This window comes from Antechinus flavipes, chromosome 3 (assembly GCF_016432865.1).
Source record: "Antechinus flavipes isolate AdamAnt ecotype Samford, QLD, Australia chromosome 3, AdamAnt_v2, whole genome shotgun sequence".
NCBI classification, from domain to species: Eukaryota; Metazoa; Chordata; class Mammalia; order Dasyuromorphia; family Dasyuridae; genus Antechinus; species Antechinus flavipes.
Genome location: NC_067400.1, coordinates 604,371,018 through 604,387,740, shown reverse-complemented (window position 1 = coordinate 604,387,740; position 16,723 = coordinate 604,371,018). Strand labels below are relative to the sequence as shown.

At 39.3% G+C, this 16,723-nt stretch overlaps 1 protein-coding gene across 1 annotated transcript; it reads right to left on the bottom strand.

The window, feature by feature from the left end:
* Positions 1-944: 944 nt before the first annotated feature.
* Positions 945-10,759, bottom strand: C3H1orf174 (chromosome 3 C1orf174 homolog). Its single transcript, XM_051988722.1, has 4 exons — positions 10,625-10,759; positions 4,623-4,736; positions 3,075-3,584; positions 945-2,542 (listed from the first exon to the last, which is right to left on the bottom strand). Exons 1-4 carry the CDS (start codon positions 10,637-10,639, stop codon positions 2,438-2,440), a joined length of 744 nt encoding a protein of 247 aa, XP_051844682.1. The 5' UTR covers positions 10,640-10,759; the 3' UTR covers positions 945-2,437.
* Between the last annotated feature and the right edge of the window lie 5,964 nt (positions 10,760-16,723).

Sequence of the window (16,723 nt, the reverse complement as noted above, 5' to 3'; positions counted from 1 at the left end):
AACCTCTTGTCAGTTCCTGATAGTTGAATGAACTAACAGCTGAAATGCTCATAAATGTACCATGTTAATTGCCACAGGAATATTCAACCATCCAAGTAATTTTTTTGTAATACATTTTTATACTTTGGTTAATATATATTTTTAATAAAGAAAATGTTACTTCAAAAATTATTTTGTACCTTATTAAAATCCAGGAACATCATACATTTAATGTAGTCTTGTTCCAGAATAATTCTGAATGAGCTGTTTTAGACCTCAGATTATAAACATTTTAAAAAAATGTTCTTTGTAAAGTTATTAGTTTATAACAAGTGAAGATTTTATTCCTAAATATAAAACTTTATATCCTTTCTCCTTGCTGCCTTTCTCATCTTTCTCTTCCATGAAGAGTATTTCATGAAGTGTAATTCATCCCTGACCCCATACTTTGATTTGATGGTATTTACCTGGATTGCTTCTTGGTCATTTATGTACCTTCCTGGTGAGTCTAATTATATTACCTTTTTGTGCCTTCATTTCCCTAACCAACTTCTGGTGGAGCACAAAATGCATTTTATATTTTTGTGTCCTCTGTGGAATGTAGGCACACTACACACAAGATTCAAATAGTGGTTATCCTAGAAGGTCAAAGGGGTGGAACAGCCCAGATTATGCCCAAAGCTCCCATCTTAAACCTAGTCAAGTATCTTAGCAACTTAAGAGCACTTAATCCGAGTCAATGCATGTATTAAGAGAACTGTCTGAGTCTGAAGAAATTAAGCATTCCCAAGTAAACTTGGGTGGAAAAATACTGCATTCATTTGTGAGAACATATTCAAGGTTAGATCTCAAATGGGACCACTCCACTCTGCCCAATTTCTGGATAATGTGGCTAAGGACCAGCATGATGGATAACGGTACTGTTTGAAATAAAAAATTGCAAATGAACAAGGGCACCATGAATATATAATATTTTCAATATAATTTTTTTTTTTATTGAAACACAGCAATAACAATGAGCAGTACTGGTAGGTAACATTCTGATTTAATTTTTTTTTTTAAGTACACAGAAACTAATAGAGCAAACACAAAATTCTAAAATTTTGAGGCAACTCAATTACCACCAGTAAGAGGTGTTATGATTAATAGTCAAGTACATGCAGTAATCTCAAACTGTAAATTATTTTCCCAAGCTTTCATAACATGAATGGATTATAAGCAACATATCCAAGTTATTAAATGTATTGTAGTTTATTGACCAATAAATCACAGAATTATTTGGAGTAAGTGAAGGTCACATCTCCTAATGGGAAAATGATCAAATTAAAAAGAATCTGGCTGCTGGGGAAAAAATAAGTCAACTAGAGCAAATATTTTGAACTGCATATGAAATGAAGCTGAAAAATGTCTTTTATTTTAATTCACTATCAAACTACTCTACAAATGAAGTTTGGGAAATAATTAAGAGTATATTCAACATTATTTACTATTTTTTACTTGTAACAACTTATACAAAGATATATTGGATAATAATGAAAAAAAATCCCCTCCACTTTGAAAAGTAAATGGAATTGTTTCCATTCTCTATTTAAACGGAATTAAATTGTTTCCGTTTAAATAGAGATCTACTTTTATTGCAATCCCCTTGTCTGAGGTGGTTTAATGGGTGGAGGAGCTTAACACTAGTCCAATCCTTTAGGAGAAAGAATTAAGTGCTTGGTTTTTAGTCAAGTAATTGCTCTCTCCATTAATGGGTCAAATATTTCTGTAAGGAATAATACTGTCCACTCAGGAACAAAATTAACGCTTTTTAAAATATAATAGTTGAAAGAAAGTCTTCCATTCTAGTGTTAGATAATTCCTTTGCAAACTTAACTTAAAACATCTATAGTAACCACTAGTCTTTATGTATATGGAAACAACAAAAGTACAAAATTCACACTCGGGTGAATTTATCAGGCAACCTGTAAGAATCTTCAAATGATCTGAATTGGTGGTAGAACAAAAGCTTGTTTATACATTGTACAAATTTTGGATGCCATTTTTAATATTTAAATGTGCCACTCTCTCTTTGCCCCACCTGAACTTACTCAAAGCATAATTATAAAAATAATATGCTTCCTTTATTAGAAAGTATAGTTGTCTCAGTAGTGGAGCTGTCATAATTAAGAAGAAAGCAATGCAAAATTTCCTGCCCAATCCATCTCCCAAAAGAAAAAAATTAGAAGTTTTGTAATCTGCAAGTTCACCTCAATGAGTTTCCCACGGTGACTTTAGAAACCTATCAACTAGGAGTAGGAAAATTACCTTAGCTTACTTTACAAGCTAGAATGTTCCCATGGGGATAGATTTTATAGTGATACGTGTGGCAATTAGAATCACTTATAATAGTATGACATTGGTAACTGTCCTTAATGTATAAAAAATAGATATAATTTTATAATGTTTTATTAAATATCTACATTTCTGCATCATCATCATCATCATCTTTGGCTCTGAAGTGCATTTTTCTGAATTCCCGTCTGCTCATTGAAGGACAAGGTGGAGAAACTGGTGGAAGATCCTTGGAGAAAAGAAGATATTGGATTTGTTAATCAAAGTTATTTCCAACTATCTGGTCTCCTTGCTGCTCCCACCATGACAATCCACCTAGAACACACTCCCTCCTTGCCTTGCCTTCTTAGAATCCGTATCAAGCACTACCTCCTCCATAGTCTATTGACCTCCTGTTTCTTATACTTTCCCACTATCCAATTACTTTCCAACTCCCCCAAGAGAAAGCAAGTTGTGAATAGGGCTGATTATCTTGTGTGACTATGTCAATAATGGTTAGCACAGTGCCTGGCATACAAACCCCTATGGATCTGGAAGTTCCCTCCAACAAAATCAATCTTTGAACGCGACACCTAAAGCTGGAAGGGACCTCCAGAATCCAGCCCCTTCATTCACAGATGGAAGAAAGTCTCCATAAATGGCAGAGCTGGATGTGAACCTGGACCTGAGGCCTCATGTTTAGCAATCTTTCCATTTTAAGACACTGCCTGCCTATCTTGTTGTTTTTTGAAGGGAAAAGAAAATAAATGACTTATTCTTACTTGCATGAGCTCAACATTTCCAAAGAATCGATTCACAGGCATTGGCTGATTGCTATCTTCATCTAAAAAGATGCTATTGTCTATGTGGGATGGTGTCTTCTGGGGATCTGCTGCCTCTGACCCAGCCTCCCCGAGCAGCACAACACCACGCTTACACATGTCTTCCTCTACCAGATTTTCTTTATATGTGGGGAGGACCGAGTCATTTTCAGTCTTTGCTGAGCAACTGTTACCCACATCTCTGGAGTGGCCATGAGAAAGACCATTCTCATTCTTCTCTATCTGCTGTTCACAAATCTTGGAAGTATTAGCTTCATTACTTGGTGGCAATGCTTTGTGCTCAGCACACTCTAACGGCTCACTCTCACTTGAGGTTTCAGATACTGTTTTTAGCAAAGAAGTTTTTTCCTTTTTGCTTGTTAGTTCTTGTAACTCTGACTTAATGAAACCATCTTTTTCATACTTGAGTGTCTTGGAAGTACGTCTCTCAGTTGCTTTGTGTGATGAAGCCTGTTAAGAAAAATAAACTTAAGGAGAAACCAGTGATACATATTGGACCTAACTAAGACTGTCTTTTGTCCATTTCAAATTAGGGGTCAGAATGGTTTGTTTCAACATCTCAAATTATATAAATGATATAATAAAGGGACAATTTTAGAAGTTCTTTGACTTTAATACTATTACAGGAACACAAATCTAAATCGACTGAAAAAGAATCTGGACAAATACCCCAATTCTACTAGGGTCATCTTACTTCTGGATAATTTACCAAAGTGGAAAGTCTTGCCTACACTATAATCTTGGGGATTAAAGGATCAATTTTAGGATATTAAAGACCCTTCATTTTACAGAGAAAAAAGCAAGCCCAGGGAGATAAAGTGTCTTGCCCAACATCATACATTACCTAACTTAAATCCAGACCTTCTAATTGCACACAAGGCTCTTATGACTATAATATGCTGCCCCACAAACTCTAGTTTTTGCATACCATATCAATTCAGTAAGTTGCAAAGGAGGATACCAGACCTGCTATCATAATGAAAGTACATTATAGTAGGCTTCATAATGGTGTGGCCTCCAATGCAACAAGAGAGAAGAGATGAAAATAACAAATAATTGATTTGGTGGCATTTTCTACTGATTCCCTTTATTCTCTCCAAAAAAGTTATGAGGGATTAATTGTACACAAAATACAGGAAAACCCCCACTGGATTGTAGGTCCTCCACTTTGTGCACTCTGCATCAGAGGAAGAATGACAAAGGAGAACTGAGGCTGAGCAAGTGAGTCCATGAATCATGAACATGACTTCTCCCTAACTCACTAAACTTTAAGAGTAAAAATTGCTGATTGGAGAAAGGATCTCTTGGTCATGAACTCTAACAGTTTCATTTACTTTTCCTCTAAGGCCACTCTGCTCTTTGAAACTGACAATCATTAAAAATGATTTTAGAATGACATATCCAAAGAGTGTAAAGTATGTTAAATAGGTTTATGTGAAACCAGATTTTAAAGCTCTTCAAAGAACAAAGGGATGAATGCCATCTTACCAAACACACAGTTTTTGTAGCTTTAGAAACATCAACTTCTTGAGCTGAGGCAGCTCTGGTTGCTGGGCAGTTTTTGCTCCTTAGTCGTGCTGAAGAGCGCACCCCATCTGCAAGCTAAATCAGATATAGAGAGGCTAGTAAAGTCTGCAGTAGAAAAACACTCCTCCAGGAGTGCTGACAACAGTGAGAGACAATCAAGGAGTTTGAAGAGGATAATAAAACTTGGACTTATGTAGCAAGCGTGATTTGAAGGACCAAGAAGAGTTTTTTTAATCATGGGAAAAAAGAAAAAAAAAAAAAACAAGATCGTAAAGCAACTGCTGATCATTAAGAAAGTCAAGGATTTTGTATCTATTTCAAGATAATAAGCATTTTATTAATTGCCTACTATAACCCAGGCACTGTGCTAAACACTGAGATCAAAAGGATGGCAAAAAGACAATCACTAATCTAATAGAGGCAACCACAAACATAAAATATATAAATGGCAAACTGGGAATAATCTCAGAAAGGTGGGGAAAATCTTTCTGGGAGCAAGGAGGGATGTGATAGGACACTGGGAGAAGCCTGAAAGAGAATTTGAATGTGTTGCTATGAACCCCATCTATAGAGGATGCCAATTTATTTATCAATCAACAAGTATTTGTTAAAGATCTACTTTTTTTTAGGTTCTATAGGTCAGAGTACAAAGACAAAAATGATCCCTATTCACAAATTCGAATTCCAACAGGAATGTCAGATATAGCAATCAGAAAATACCCTTGGAAAAAGAAAACATAAGCATAGAAAAAATAGTCTGGAAGAATTTTCCTGAAAATAAAAATATCAAATGACTAAATTTAAAAGTTTTCAAAACAAATTCAATTCAATTTAACATTTAATAAGCATCTACTATGTGTAAAGAACTGTGCTAGATCCCTGGGGCTACAAAAACCAAAAATAACCTAGTTCTTGCCTTCAAAGAACTTCGATTCTATTTTAGGGAAGATTGAGGATATTGTCCCTTAAAGAGGAGAATACTTCTGGAATTCTAGGAGTTTAGAACTCTTTCTTGGTCCTTCACCTACCCCTTCCAAGAGACTACCATAAAGAATTTTTCAGTCATTGTTGAGTCATTTTTCAGTTGTATCTAACTCTTCATGACCTCATTTGGTGTTTTTTTTAGCAAAGTATCCTCCTGTTCCAACTCATTTTGTAGATGAGGAAACTGAGGCAGAGGGTTAAGTGACTTGGCCAGATCACAAAGTTATCTATGGCTGAATTTGACTCACAAAGAAGTCTTCTTGATTCGATGCCTAATATTCTATCCACTGCGTTACCTAGTCTCTCCCTCTGTTGCTGCTAGTATATTACAAAGGAATCAAAGGTATCTGTACTATTACCAAAACCTAACTTGTTCACCAGGTAAGAGGGACTTAAGTTTTTCCTTAAAATTCTATTAAATAATTAAAACTCCTAAAAAAAAGTCTGAGTTCTTATCTTCACAAGAATGAGAGAACTTTAAATTGTATTATATAAATACCATTGGTTTATTTCATCAATTCCAATCCGATAAATCTAAGAGCCTCATAAGCCTTAATTTAAGAGACTATTCAAGATACTGGGGGAAAGGGAGCCAATAAAGCCTTATCAAATGTTTTCCTTATAAAAAAAGCCAGACTAGGAGCAGCTAGGTGGTGCAGTGGATAGAGCACCAGCCTTGAAGTCAGGAGGACTGGAGTTCAAATCTCACCTCAGACACTTAACACTTCCTGGCTGTGTGATCTGGGCAAGTCACTTAACCCCAAATGCCTCAGCAAAAAAAAAAAAAAAAAAGGCTAGACTAGAAAATAGGAAAAATAACATGAGGAAGGAGGAATAAACAAATTAAATGGAGGAATTAAAAGGGAAAGATTATAAAGTATTTGCGAGACAAGAAGACAGAAATAAGATGTCAGTCTGCTACACATTTAAGATCAGTGCCTTCACCTGAGAACCTTTCCAACTTAACCTGTTTATTTCTTGTTTATTCTTATACCTACCCATTAAACTCTGAGATTCTGGATCCCATATAAAGTACTTCAGAGATGCTTAATAAATGCTTGTTGATTACTGTATGAAACAAATAGTTGGGGAGATGAATAAGGAAATTTTCTAAAAATTGGGTCTTTAAATATGTGATTTCTCAACTTTTCCAATTGTATCATGACATGGGTAGAAGTCGTCAGAAGACAAAGCAAACATTCAGTTCATCAAAAGACAGAGGAAAGGAAAAAAATAACTTCAATATATGGAAGATCAAAGTAACTGATAATATGATATGTAGCTCAGAGGACTTTTAAAGAGTTCCTAAACCACTATAAATCAAATACAACACAACACAGAAATTTATATACTGAGAGACTGTGTTTGTCCTTCCCTAAGTTATGACAACATTATACAATGGTTGGGATGACAATGTCCCCTGGCAATGGGCATATAAACACAAACTAATGCTAAGCCTCCATTAACATCTTTTATCATTAATAAGCATAATATGTTGATCTTAAACACTTAGGTGTCAGTTTCACTTCTAAATCTAAATCTTTTCACTTACTGAAGGTTGATCAATAAGGAAACATATCAAGAGTATAAAAAACCTTTATGTAAGAACCACATGCCCTCTATCAATGTTTTTAAAGATAATTTACACCAGTTCAGAGGAATACTTTCCCCTTAGCCTGGGCTTTTATTATCCATTCGAAGCATTTTGGTTCACAAATGGCATTTTCTCATCTGATAGTTTCAGGGCTTTAGAACACTAGTCTTGGATGGTTTTTGTTAATGATACTGTTGAAGTCTAAGAAAGTAGCTGATTCAAAGAAGAAAATCTACACCAACAAAGATTGCTGAATCCCCCATGTCTCTTTCTTATGTCTGCTGAATCCAAAAACCTTTCTTAAGAATGTTTATTTCCAAATATTATTTCACACCTTATTCTTATGGGGATCAAACTGGGCTGACTGAATTTCAACAAGCTAACTAGCTTGTTTCAGGCCTCCATTTTATCATCTGTAAAATGAATGTTAGGCTTTGAACATCACGATCTCTAGTGCCCTTCTGATCTCTACACTAATGCAGATATATTAACTTTCTTATTCTTAGATGGCAGTGTTCTCTGAAAAGTGAAAATAGACTGGAATGACTGTTGATCTTAACTTGTACAGGATGTGGCCTCTCGGGTGGGGAATATATTCTTATATCAAAGAATCTGTGAGCTCATCAGAGTACTTCCTCCAGTGGTAAAGGTGGAACTTATTCTTGGCTTCATTCTGGATAGCACTAGTCGGTTCCTTGCCATCAATCTCTGGCAGGAGGGTGGTAGTGCACCTCCCCTCTTCTCTCCCCATCACATGGGTAACATGTCCAGAAGTTAGTTTTTAATCATCCCTTGCTGGTCTTCTGTTTGTGTCCTCTCTTCGATGGTATCCTTTGTGCCACTTCCTGGTAACATGCTGTTACCTACTTATACCTACCTCCTGAGGGAACCACAGAAGTAATTCTCTGATGGCTGTGGTTTTATTCCACAATCCATAGATCTAACCACCACATACATGTATTTGTTACAACCTAGATTTGAGTCTCTTAGGTCGTTAAGTTCCTTGTAGGCACGGATCATATCTTACTAATTGGTATCCCAACACAAAGTACTGTTTGCAACATTGTAAATTACTCTGATGCTTCTTAGGAAAATCCTTATTTCCAATTCTACTGGAAATAATATTTAATATTTATTTGGTGCTTTAATATTTATAAAACATTTTGCCCTTAATAATCTTGTGACAAAATAGTTATTAGTAAAAGTGTTATATTCATTTTTATAAAGAAAACTGGGGTTCAAAAATGTTAATTGATCAATATCACGGAGGTAGTAAGTGGCAGAGTTATGATGTGAATCCTCAGTTTAAAATTAATGTTCTTTCTATTCTTTACTTCTTCCCTTCACTGTAATCTTATAAAAGTCCGGGAGACCAGATATTTGGCAGTGCAGGTTTCAGGGAAAGAAAACCATGGAGTAAAACTATAAAAACTTCAATTCTACAAGTATTTGCTGAGTGCTTATCATATGAGAAGCACTACCAGGATGCTGAGCACCTAGAAAGAAAAAAAGGTTAAAAAAAAAAAAAAAAAAAGGCCCAGCACCATGTCTGACTCTTGGTGAACCCATCTGGGGTTTTCTTGGCCAAGATACTGAAGATTTTTCATTTCCTTTCTCCAACTCATTTCACAGTTGAGAAAACTGAAGCAAACAGGGTTAAGTGACTTGTCCAGGGTTCTCACAGCTAGTACATGTCTGAGGGTAGGTTTGAATGCAGGAAGATGAATCTGCCTGACTCCAGAGCTGGCACTCTACCCATACTTCATCACCTAGCTGCCCCACGTGGTTAGAGACATCATTTGAACCTTACAACATCCGTGGGAGCATCAAGTATTACAGTCAGAATTATCCTCATTTTACAAAAGAAAATGAGACTTGGGGAAAAAAAGTGACATGACTTGCTAGAAAGTCACAGAACAAGTGATTTACAGACATGGGACAAGAACCTAAATTTCTAAGGACTCCAAAGCCAGGGGGCTTTATTTACAAGACTCCATTGCCTCTACAGAGCTAGAGCCAGAAGGGGCTGTAAAGATTATGTAAACCAGACTTCAATTTTTTATAAACAAAGTGAAGAGTGTAGATCACAGAATCTGAAATTTAGCACAGAAGGGCCTTCAGAGTTCCCTGAGTTCTACACCCTCATCTTATACAGGATGAAATTGAGTCCTGGAGAAGGTCAGATTCATGTTAGTACTTGGGAAGAACATGATAGAGCCACATCCAACAGACTATGATAGTGTCTGGATTCAAGACTTTTTTCTTTCAGTCCTTTTTCTATCATATTTTGAAAATATAGTTCATTTTGATTTAATAAGCATTTAATAGCGTCAGGCAGTGTGCAAAGTGTTCAAATATAAAAATGAAACCAGCCTCTGAACTCCAAGAGCTTATATTCTATTAGGGGAAATAACATACATAGATAACTACACCCCCCTCCATGTGTGTTCTATGTACGTGTGTATATGGGCACGAGAGAGATTCATTTAGAGTAACAGTCTGAGAGTTCAGTTAGTCAATCAGTCATATATTAAGCACCTACTTCGTGTCAGGCATTGAGGATGAAAAGAGACTTAAGGCAGTCCCTATGTCAAAGTGCTAACAGTCTAATGGACGTTCCTAGAGTTAATATTGTAAAGATGTGGAAAAGAAAAAAATTCTCATCTGGCTCTTGGCCAAGAGGGTACAAAGTGGAGAGTTGCAGGAGGAATTCAAAGGGGAGGGAAACTGAAGCAGGTGTACGCTTAATAAGTCTGAAAACTCCACCTCCGTCCCTCCTGCTGTACACCTTAAGTCCCAAGAAAGCCATACCCAGGCCTGAGATCCTAGGATCCCCCAGTACCAGGCCCAGGTCCCCCAAAGGCTTAAACAGGTGGACACTCTCTATCAGCACCTTCAGGTATCTAACGCATCCCGGACAAAGAAGTCCCAGGAGGAAAGAACCTTTCCCGTGGGGCGTGGTCTAAGTGGATGGATCTGCCCCCATGGAAACACTCAAAACCAGGCGTGGCCTGAGGGAAGAATCTGCCCCTTCCTCCGCCTGAGGGTGGGACCTAGCAACGAAATAGGTGGGCGTGGCCTAGCGCTCCAGGGGCTACCTAACTAGGGCTGCCTAACTGGGGTCCCCTGGCGGCGGCACGATATTAGTTCGCCGAAAAGGTAGTGGTGGGCGTGGCTTGGGCGGAGGGATCCCGACCACACATCCACATCCAGCCCGGCGGAGGGGGCCGGGGACAATGAGCTCGCGTCACAGGCCGCCTCCCGGGCGCTGGAGTCCACCTTCCTCGCCCCAGCCCCTCCGGTTCCCGGGCTCCCCGCCCCTACCCCCGTCCGGACGCCGAAGGCCGCCCTCCCACGCCGGGACCACGGCGCGGGATTCCCTCACCTTCCGGCTCCTCATGGGTCTGAGGCGCCGCCGCAGCCGCGGCGTCCTCAGCTCCCGGGACTAACGCTCCCTTGCGCACCTGACCCGCGACCGGGGAGATACCAGCCCCGGGACGCCGCGTCGCCCGACGTCTATCGCCGCTTCCGCCAATCAGGACCGGGCGCCGCTGGCGTCACGTGACTCAAACACGTTCGGCCTCCAACTGAGTGGGGGCGGTCCGGGCTTCACGAGGCCGGGATGTGGGCGGGGCTTAGAGGCACGGCTTGGGGGAGGGGGAGAAGGGCGGAGTCTGCGCGAGCGCATACGGCACTATGCTTGTGAGGGGCTCGCGCCTGGGTGGCCACCTTGTGTCAGCCATGTTTGAAGGAGATGGAATAAATCCATACATCCGTCATCCACAAACTCGGCTTAAGAGCCTAACGTTCTAAGCATTCCAAGTATTGGGAAGATACAATGAATATGAATGATCCAGGAAGTGTCCCATGGTTCTTAGAAGTCGGGTCATGGGGTCAAAGATTTAGAGCTGGTGGGCTCCTTAGCTAACGTTCTTCTTTTGCAAATTGCATTCTAAAGTTAAATGACTTGCCCCGAGGTCACTATGGTAGACCCAGAATTTGATGTCTGGTCCCCGAGGAGCCTGGCAAATGGAGATTTGATATGGACCGTGGTCAACTGGTTTGGAAGTGACCTGCGTGGCCATCCCATCCAAGTCTTCCAACTTACCTGAAAAACGAGTTCTTCTGCATTGCAGATGACAAGTGGTCTGCTTTGTGCTGGGGACTACTAGGTGGTATAATGGGTAGTGGGCTGCGTGCCAAGTCCACAAGACCCGAGTTAAATTTTGACCTAGGACACTCAGGAGTTGAATGATCTTGGGCAAGTTATTTAACCGGTTTGGTAGTTGTGAGAGGTATGAGCTACTACTTGTAATTCTTAGCCCGGTGCTTAGCATATAGCACTATCTAAATATTAGCCTTTGTATTATTTTTTATTATTATTTACCTCCCAGGATAAGTGAGGATTAAAATGAGATATTTGGAAAGCACTTCACATAATAAGTACTATACAAATTATTATTAACTTTTACCTATTTAAAAACATTGTTAAAAGAAGAATTATGTGATTAGTGTACGTGACCTGATTTTAAGGAAGTCATACTTTTTGAAATCACCATGTTCTAGATGGTCACTAACCTATGTTTTATCATTTTTAACAGTATTTTTCCAGGAGTGAAAGGCAAGATTCCTACCCTATAGTTGGCGTAGTCTATTTTTTTTTTCCCTTTTTCAAAAATTGGGACTTTTCCCTCTGCAGTGCTATCATACTTCTCTTGTTTTTTACTTTCCTTAAAATATCACTGACAACAGATCATCAATCAATTCTGACAGTTCTTCCATATCTGATGATAAAGTCCATTTGGGCTAAGTGACTTGAATTCATCATGGGCAGCAAAAACTTCTCAGACCATCTCCATATTTATTTTGAGTATCAGCTTTCCATTAGATATAATTTTGTTCTCTTCCAGCCAGAAAAGGTACCAGAACAGGATTGATAGAATGGAAAATCAGAGAGCAATGGAGGGCTTGAAGGTATGGTTGAGGTTGAAGAATAAATCTAGGACCAGCAGAGGAACACATGAAAAGATAGATTCAACAACTGTTTATTAAGCGCATGTTGAATACACACGTTGTGTTCATGGAAGTTGATTAGGCTGCTGAATTGGGAAACCAAAGTGTTCTAGGATATATCCATAGGAAGGCAGTGCATGTGAAAAAGAGAAGAAGGAGCATTGAAATCTTTGAGAAAAAAGGATTAGGGATCTGGGAGTCAAGATGCAAGAGCAATGAGAAAAGTGTGATCTAGCCTGAAGCTATGAGGTCTCTATAAGGAGAGAACTTTCTGAGTGAGAGCTGCTAGGGTAGGATCTGGAAGCATCAGGAGAGAGGAAAGCAAACCAGTAAGTGATCTGATTTCTTACCACTAGGAGAGCTTCAGACTATAACGATGTCATCCCAGTTCCAGGCCTTTGAGGCCTCCTCCAGTTCTCATTCTATGGCATAATAAATGGAGCCACAGTTTTGGGGGCCTGAAATTCACATCCCAAGTTTGGAGGGTCTGGGTACCAAAAAAATATCTTTTTACACTAACATTATGTAAATTAGGTAGCTAATATAATTTAAGTGATCTTGGCACACAAGTCCTGTCCTCCCATATCTAACCTAATTCCTCTCTGTCCAACTTAAACCTATTTCCTCTTGCCTTGCCCTCATTAGAGCACAGAATAGTTGGTCACCTTTACTTTTAATGGAAATTAGCCTCCTGCTGGGCTTGAATTATTTCCTGTTTCCTTCCCATGTCTCATTCTTCTCTTGCACAAACCATCCTATAGGAGGACACCAATAGATTGCTAGCTGGCTCCCTTGAGTTTCATTCCCTCTTTCCCTCCCTCCCTCTCTTCCTTCTTCTCTTCCTTCCTTCTTCCTTCCTTCCTTCCTTCCTTCCTTCCTTCCTTCCTTCCTTCCTTCCTTCCTTCCTTCCTTCCTTCTTCCTTCCTCTTCTTCCTTCCTTCTTCCTTCCTTCCTTCTTCCTTCCTTCCTTCCTTCCTTCCTTCTTTCCTTCCTTCTCCCTATGAGAACATTTAAATCAGGCAATTTTGGCAGAAGCATTAGGCCTCCCAGTTAAACTGTAAAAGTTGAAAAGTGAACTATGATACACAACTCCACGTACAGCTTGTGGATCCCCCTGTGCATTGCTCCAAAACCGAGGTGTGATTCATGTTCTCTTCCAAGAGCAGCTTAATGCTCTTTGCTCTGGTGAAATGACTCCCTAGAAGACCAGAAATAAAGATGATGCCATCTTCTTTGTGTGTATAAAGGGATAATGCTTAGCACCTCTTATAGGCACTTTTGGAATCAATATGCAGATTTGCTGCATTTCATAAACAGAATCTACAATTTAGGCTGGGGCCCTTTCAGTGACTTAGGCTGGAATGTTGGAGTTTTGCCACCATCTTTGTTTGGGAAGAGGTGAACTTGGCGACAATCTGCCTAGCTCAGGAGTTCTTAAGCTTTTTTTGCTGGTGGGAGGGGGATATAGACTTCTCTGAATTGTGGTGAAGGAGCTTTTCTCAGAGTAATATTTTTAAATGCATAAAATACATAGGATAATAGGATGAAATGCAGTTTCCTAAATATTACAAAAATCCAAGTTCATGGATAACCTAGTCTTGCTGGACATGACATCCATCTAGTTAGATGATGCTACTTTTGCTTTGTCTGATGGTATTATTTCCCATGGGTCTGGATGTAAGTCAAAAGACCAGTAGGTGACTGGCAGGAAATCAATTTGTAAAGCTAACTAATATAATCACTGCCAGCTCGTAAGAAAAAAGTAAAAAGCATGCTATATTAACTGTCTAACCTGGCCTATTTTCATTAAAATTGGTTTCATAATAAGTTTTGTTCTATAGTTTTATATAGGGATTTGATATGGAAGAAAGGGTTTTTATAAAGCTAGCAAGTAGGACAAGCCATCTTTAGGCAGCTTCAAGAATCTATGTCTAGACTCATAGGCGGTCTCTTTCGGGAATGGAGGGAGCTCTAGTTACAGTTAGCATAATGGTATTCTCATATGGAATAATCCCAGAATGCCTAGAATGAGGAATGGGAGATGATGAGTACCCCATTCTGGATAGAATGCTTTTGCAGTAACATATTCAGATCTGAGTATTATGGTATGTTAGGAATTACTAGACTATTATCCTGGACTCCTGATTAGTCTCCCAACTTCCTCTCTTCCCTCTCTGACACATCTTCCTGAAGCTGCCAAAGTTAATTTTCCAGAAGCATCAGTTGGACTGTGCTATTGCCTTGTTCAGGAACTTTTCAGGGTTCCCCCTCCATATTACCTGTAGAATAAATGCAAATGAGAGGTTGCCATTAAAATGCCTTCACAATCTGGTGTCAGCCTGCCTTTCTAGGACTTTCTAGCCAAACCGGAATAAAACTGGTACTGAATTTTCCTGCTAAACTGGCCTTCTTATTCCCTGACTTCAGCAAACCATTTTCTGCCCCATCTGCCTTCGCACATAATCTGTTCCCTAGCTTGGAAGGAGCTTTCTTCTTACCTCCACCTCTTATCATTCCAGTCTCCCTTTCAAGACTCAGTTCTTCATGGGCCATTACCTCATTAGGGAAACCTTTCCTGCTCCTCGTGGTTATTAATGCTTTCTCTTTTTAAATGCTTTAGATATTTATCTTTTCTCCCATTGAGGAGATACTTCCCAGGTTTCCATTTTGGGGCATCCATGCTTCATTCCCGTGTTGATTTTTGAATCTCTTCACTTTGCCACTGTTTTCTCCCTCATCTCTTTATCTCTTTCCCTTCTCTTTTAAGATCAGTTTTATGGGTTGTCTTCTTCCATTAGATGTAAGCTCTTTGAGGGGAGGAATTATCTTCTCCAGCATTTAGCACATTATAAATACTCAAAAATGCTGATTGCCTCTCTACCTGCCTCCATGTTGTCTTCCCCTAGTAGAATGTAAATTTGTTGGTGACAGAGTACCTTCTACACAGAAGGTGCTTAATAAAATGCCTGCCAGATTGGCTTGGTTTAGGCACACTGGAGCACTTCCACAAAAGATTTCATCAAGACAGCAAGAGGACCAGCATCCAAATTTTACAAGGTTTGATTAAAAGGACTGGAGAGAAGGAACTGAATGAGAGAGGCTGGGGATTGGAGTTGGGGAATATGACAGCATTTGAAGGGTTGACCTGTAAAAGAGGAGCTCTGTTTGATCTTCTTGGTCTCCAAGGAGTAGTGAGTGGAAGTTATTGAGAACAAATTTAAGTTTGACATGAGGGAAAACTTCCTGGAAATTGTTGTTTTGTTGTATCTGACTCTGTGACCTGTGGATTATGCTGTTTGTTAGGTTTTCTTAACAGAGATCCTGAAATGGTTTGCCATTTCCTTCTCTAGTTCATTTTTTAGATGAGAAACTGAAGCAAACAGGGTTAAATGATTTACCTAGGTCACACAACCAGTAAATGAGAGCAATGATTATTTTTCTATTACATTAATAATTATTAAATTCAGATTAAAGATTTTCTGTTTTCTTAGTCTCTGAAGGGCAAGTCTGCTAGATGATATTGGCTTAATGCTCAGGTGAACCCGACCCAAAGAGGGTATTTTATTTCTTTTTAGAGTAATCTGCACAATCTCATCAACCTTAAGGCACTGAGCCCATGATCTTGTACTTCTCCATGGTGGCCAAAGTCTCCCATCTCTGGTTCTCCTGATCCATATCTGGCCTTGATGGTTCTGTTGGGGAAAGTGAGGCTGGTGACCTTGCATAGCCCTCCCTCACTGAAATCCAATTTACAGCATGTCATGGCATCATCTCCCTGATGCCATCCTCCTCTTCAAGAAAGAAGGACAAAAAAAATCTCCATTATAGATGGGGAGAACTCAATTCATGAGGGAGACAATCAACCAGAGAAGTCTGCATGAAGATAGATTCTTTTATCCAGATTTTGGGAGGGGGCCAAGTCTCATGATCATGTCCCATTCTGAGTGGAAGGAGCTAAAGAATCTTAGCCCACCTTCTCATTAATGTTCTCTTCCCCCTCCCTCCCATTCTTCATTGATTTCCACCTGTCTGGGCCTTTTCCAAAGGGATTTAAGCTTTCAGGGATCTCCATGGTTTTGTCTTTGTTTATAGAGAAACCACTGACCATCAATTTATGCTTATTAGCTAGTCTAATTAATAAAATGATTATTAATTGTTCTAAAACTCCATCTCCTGGCTTTTCACCCATCTCATAAGTATTTGAGACTGGATTTGAATTCAGGAACATGAATCTTCCTGCCCCTTGACCTGCTCCAACCACTGATATCCTAACTGTCCCTTCCTTATCTAATGGATTAAGGCAAAGGGGAGGTTGTGACTTGTCCAACTCTCATAGCTTGGTTGTCTGAGCTTGTATTTCAACCCAGATCTTTCTGACTCCAGGCCCAGTGTTCTAGCCATTGTGACACTTAGCCACTTGCCAATAATCAGAGCTATTCAAAACTGAAATGAATAAGCAGCTTTGGGTTCT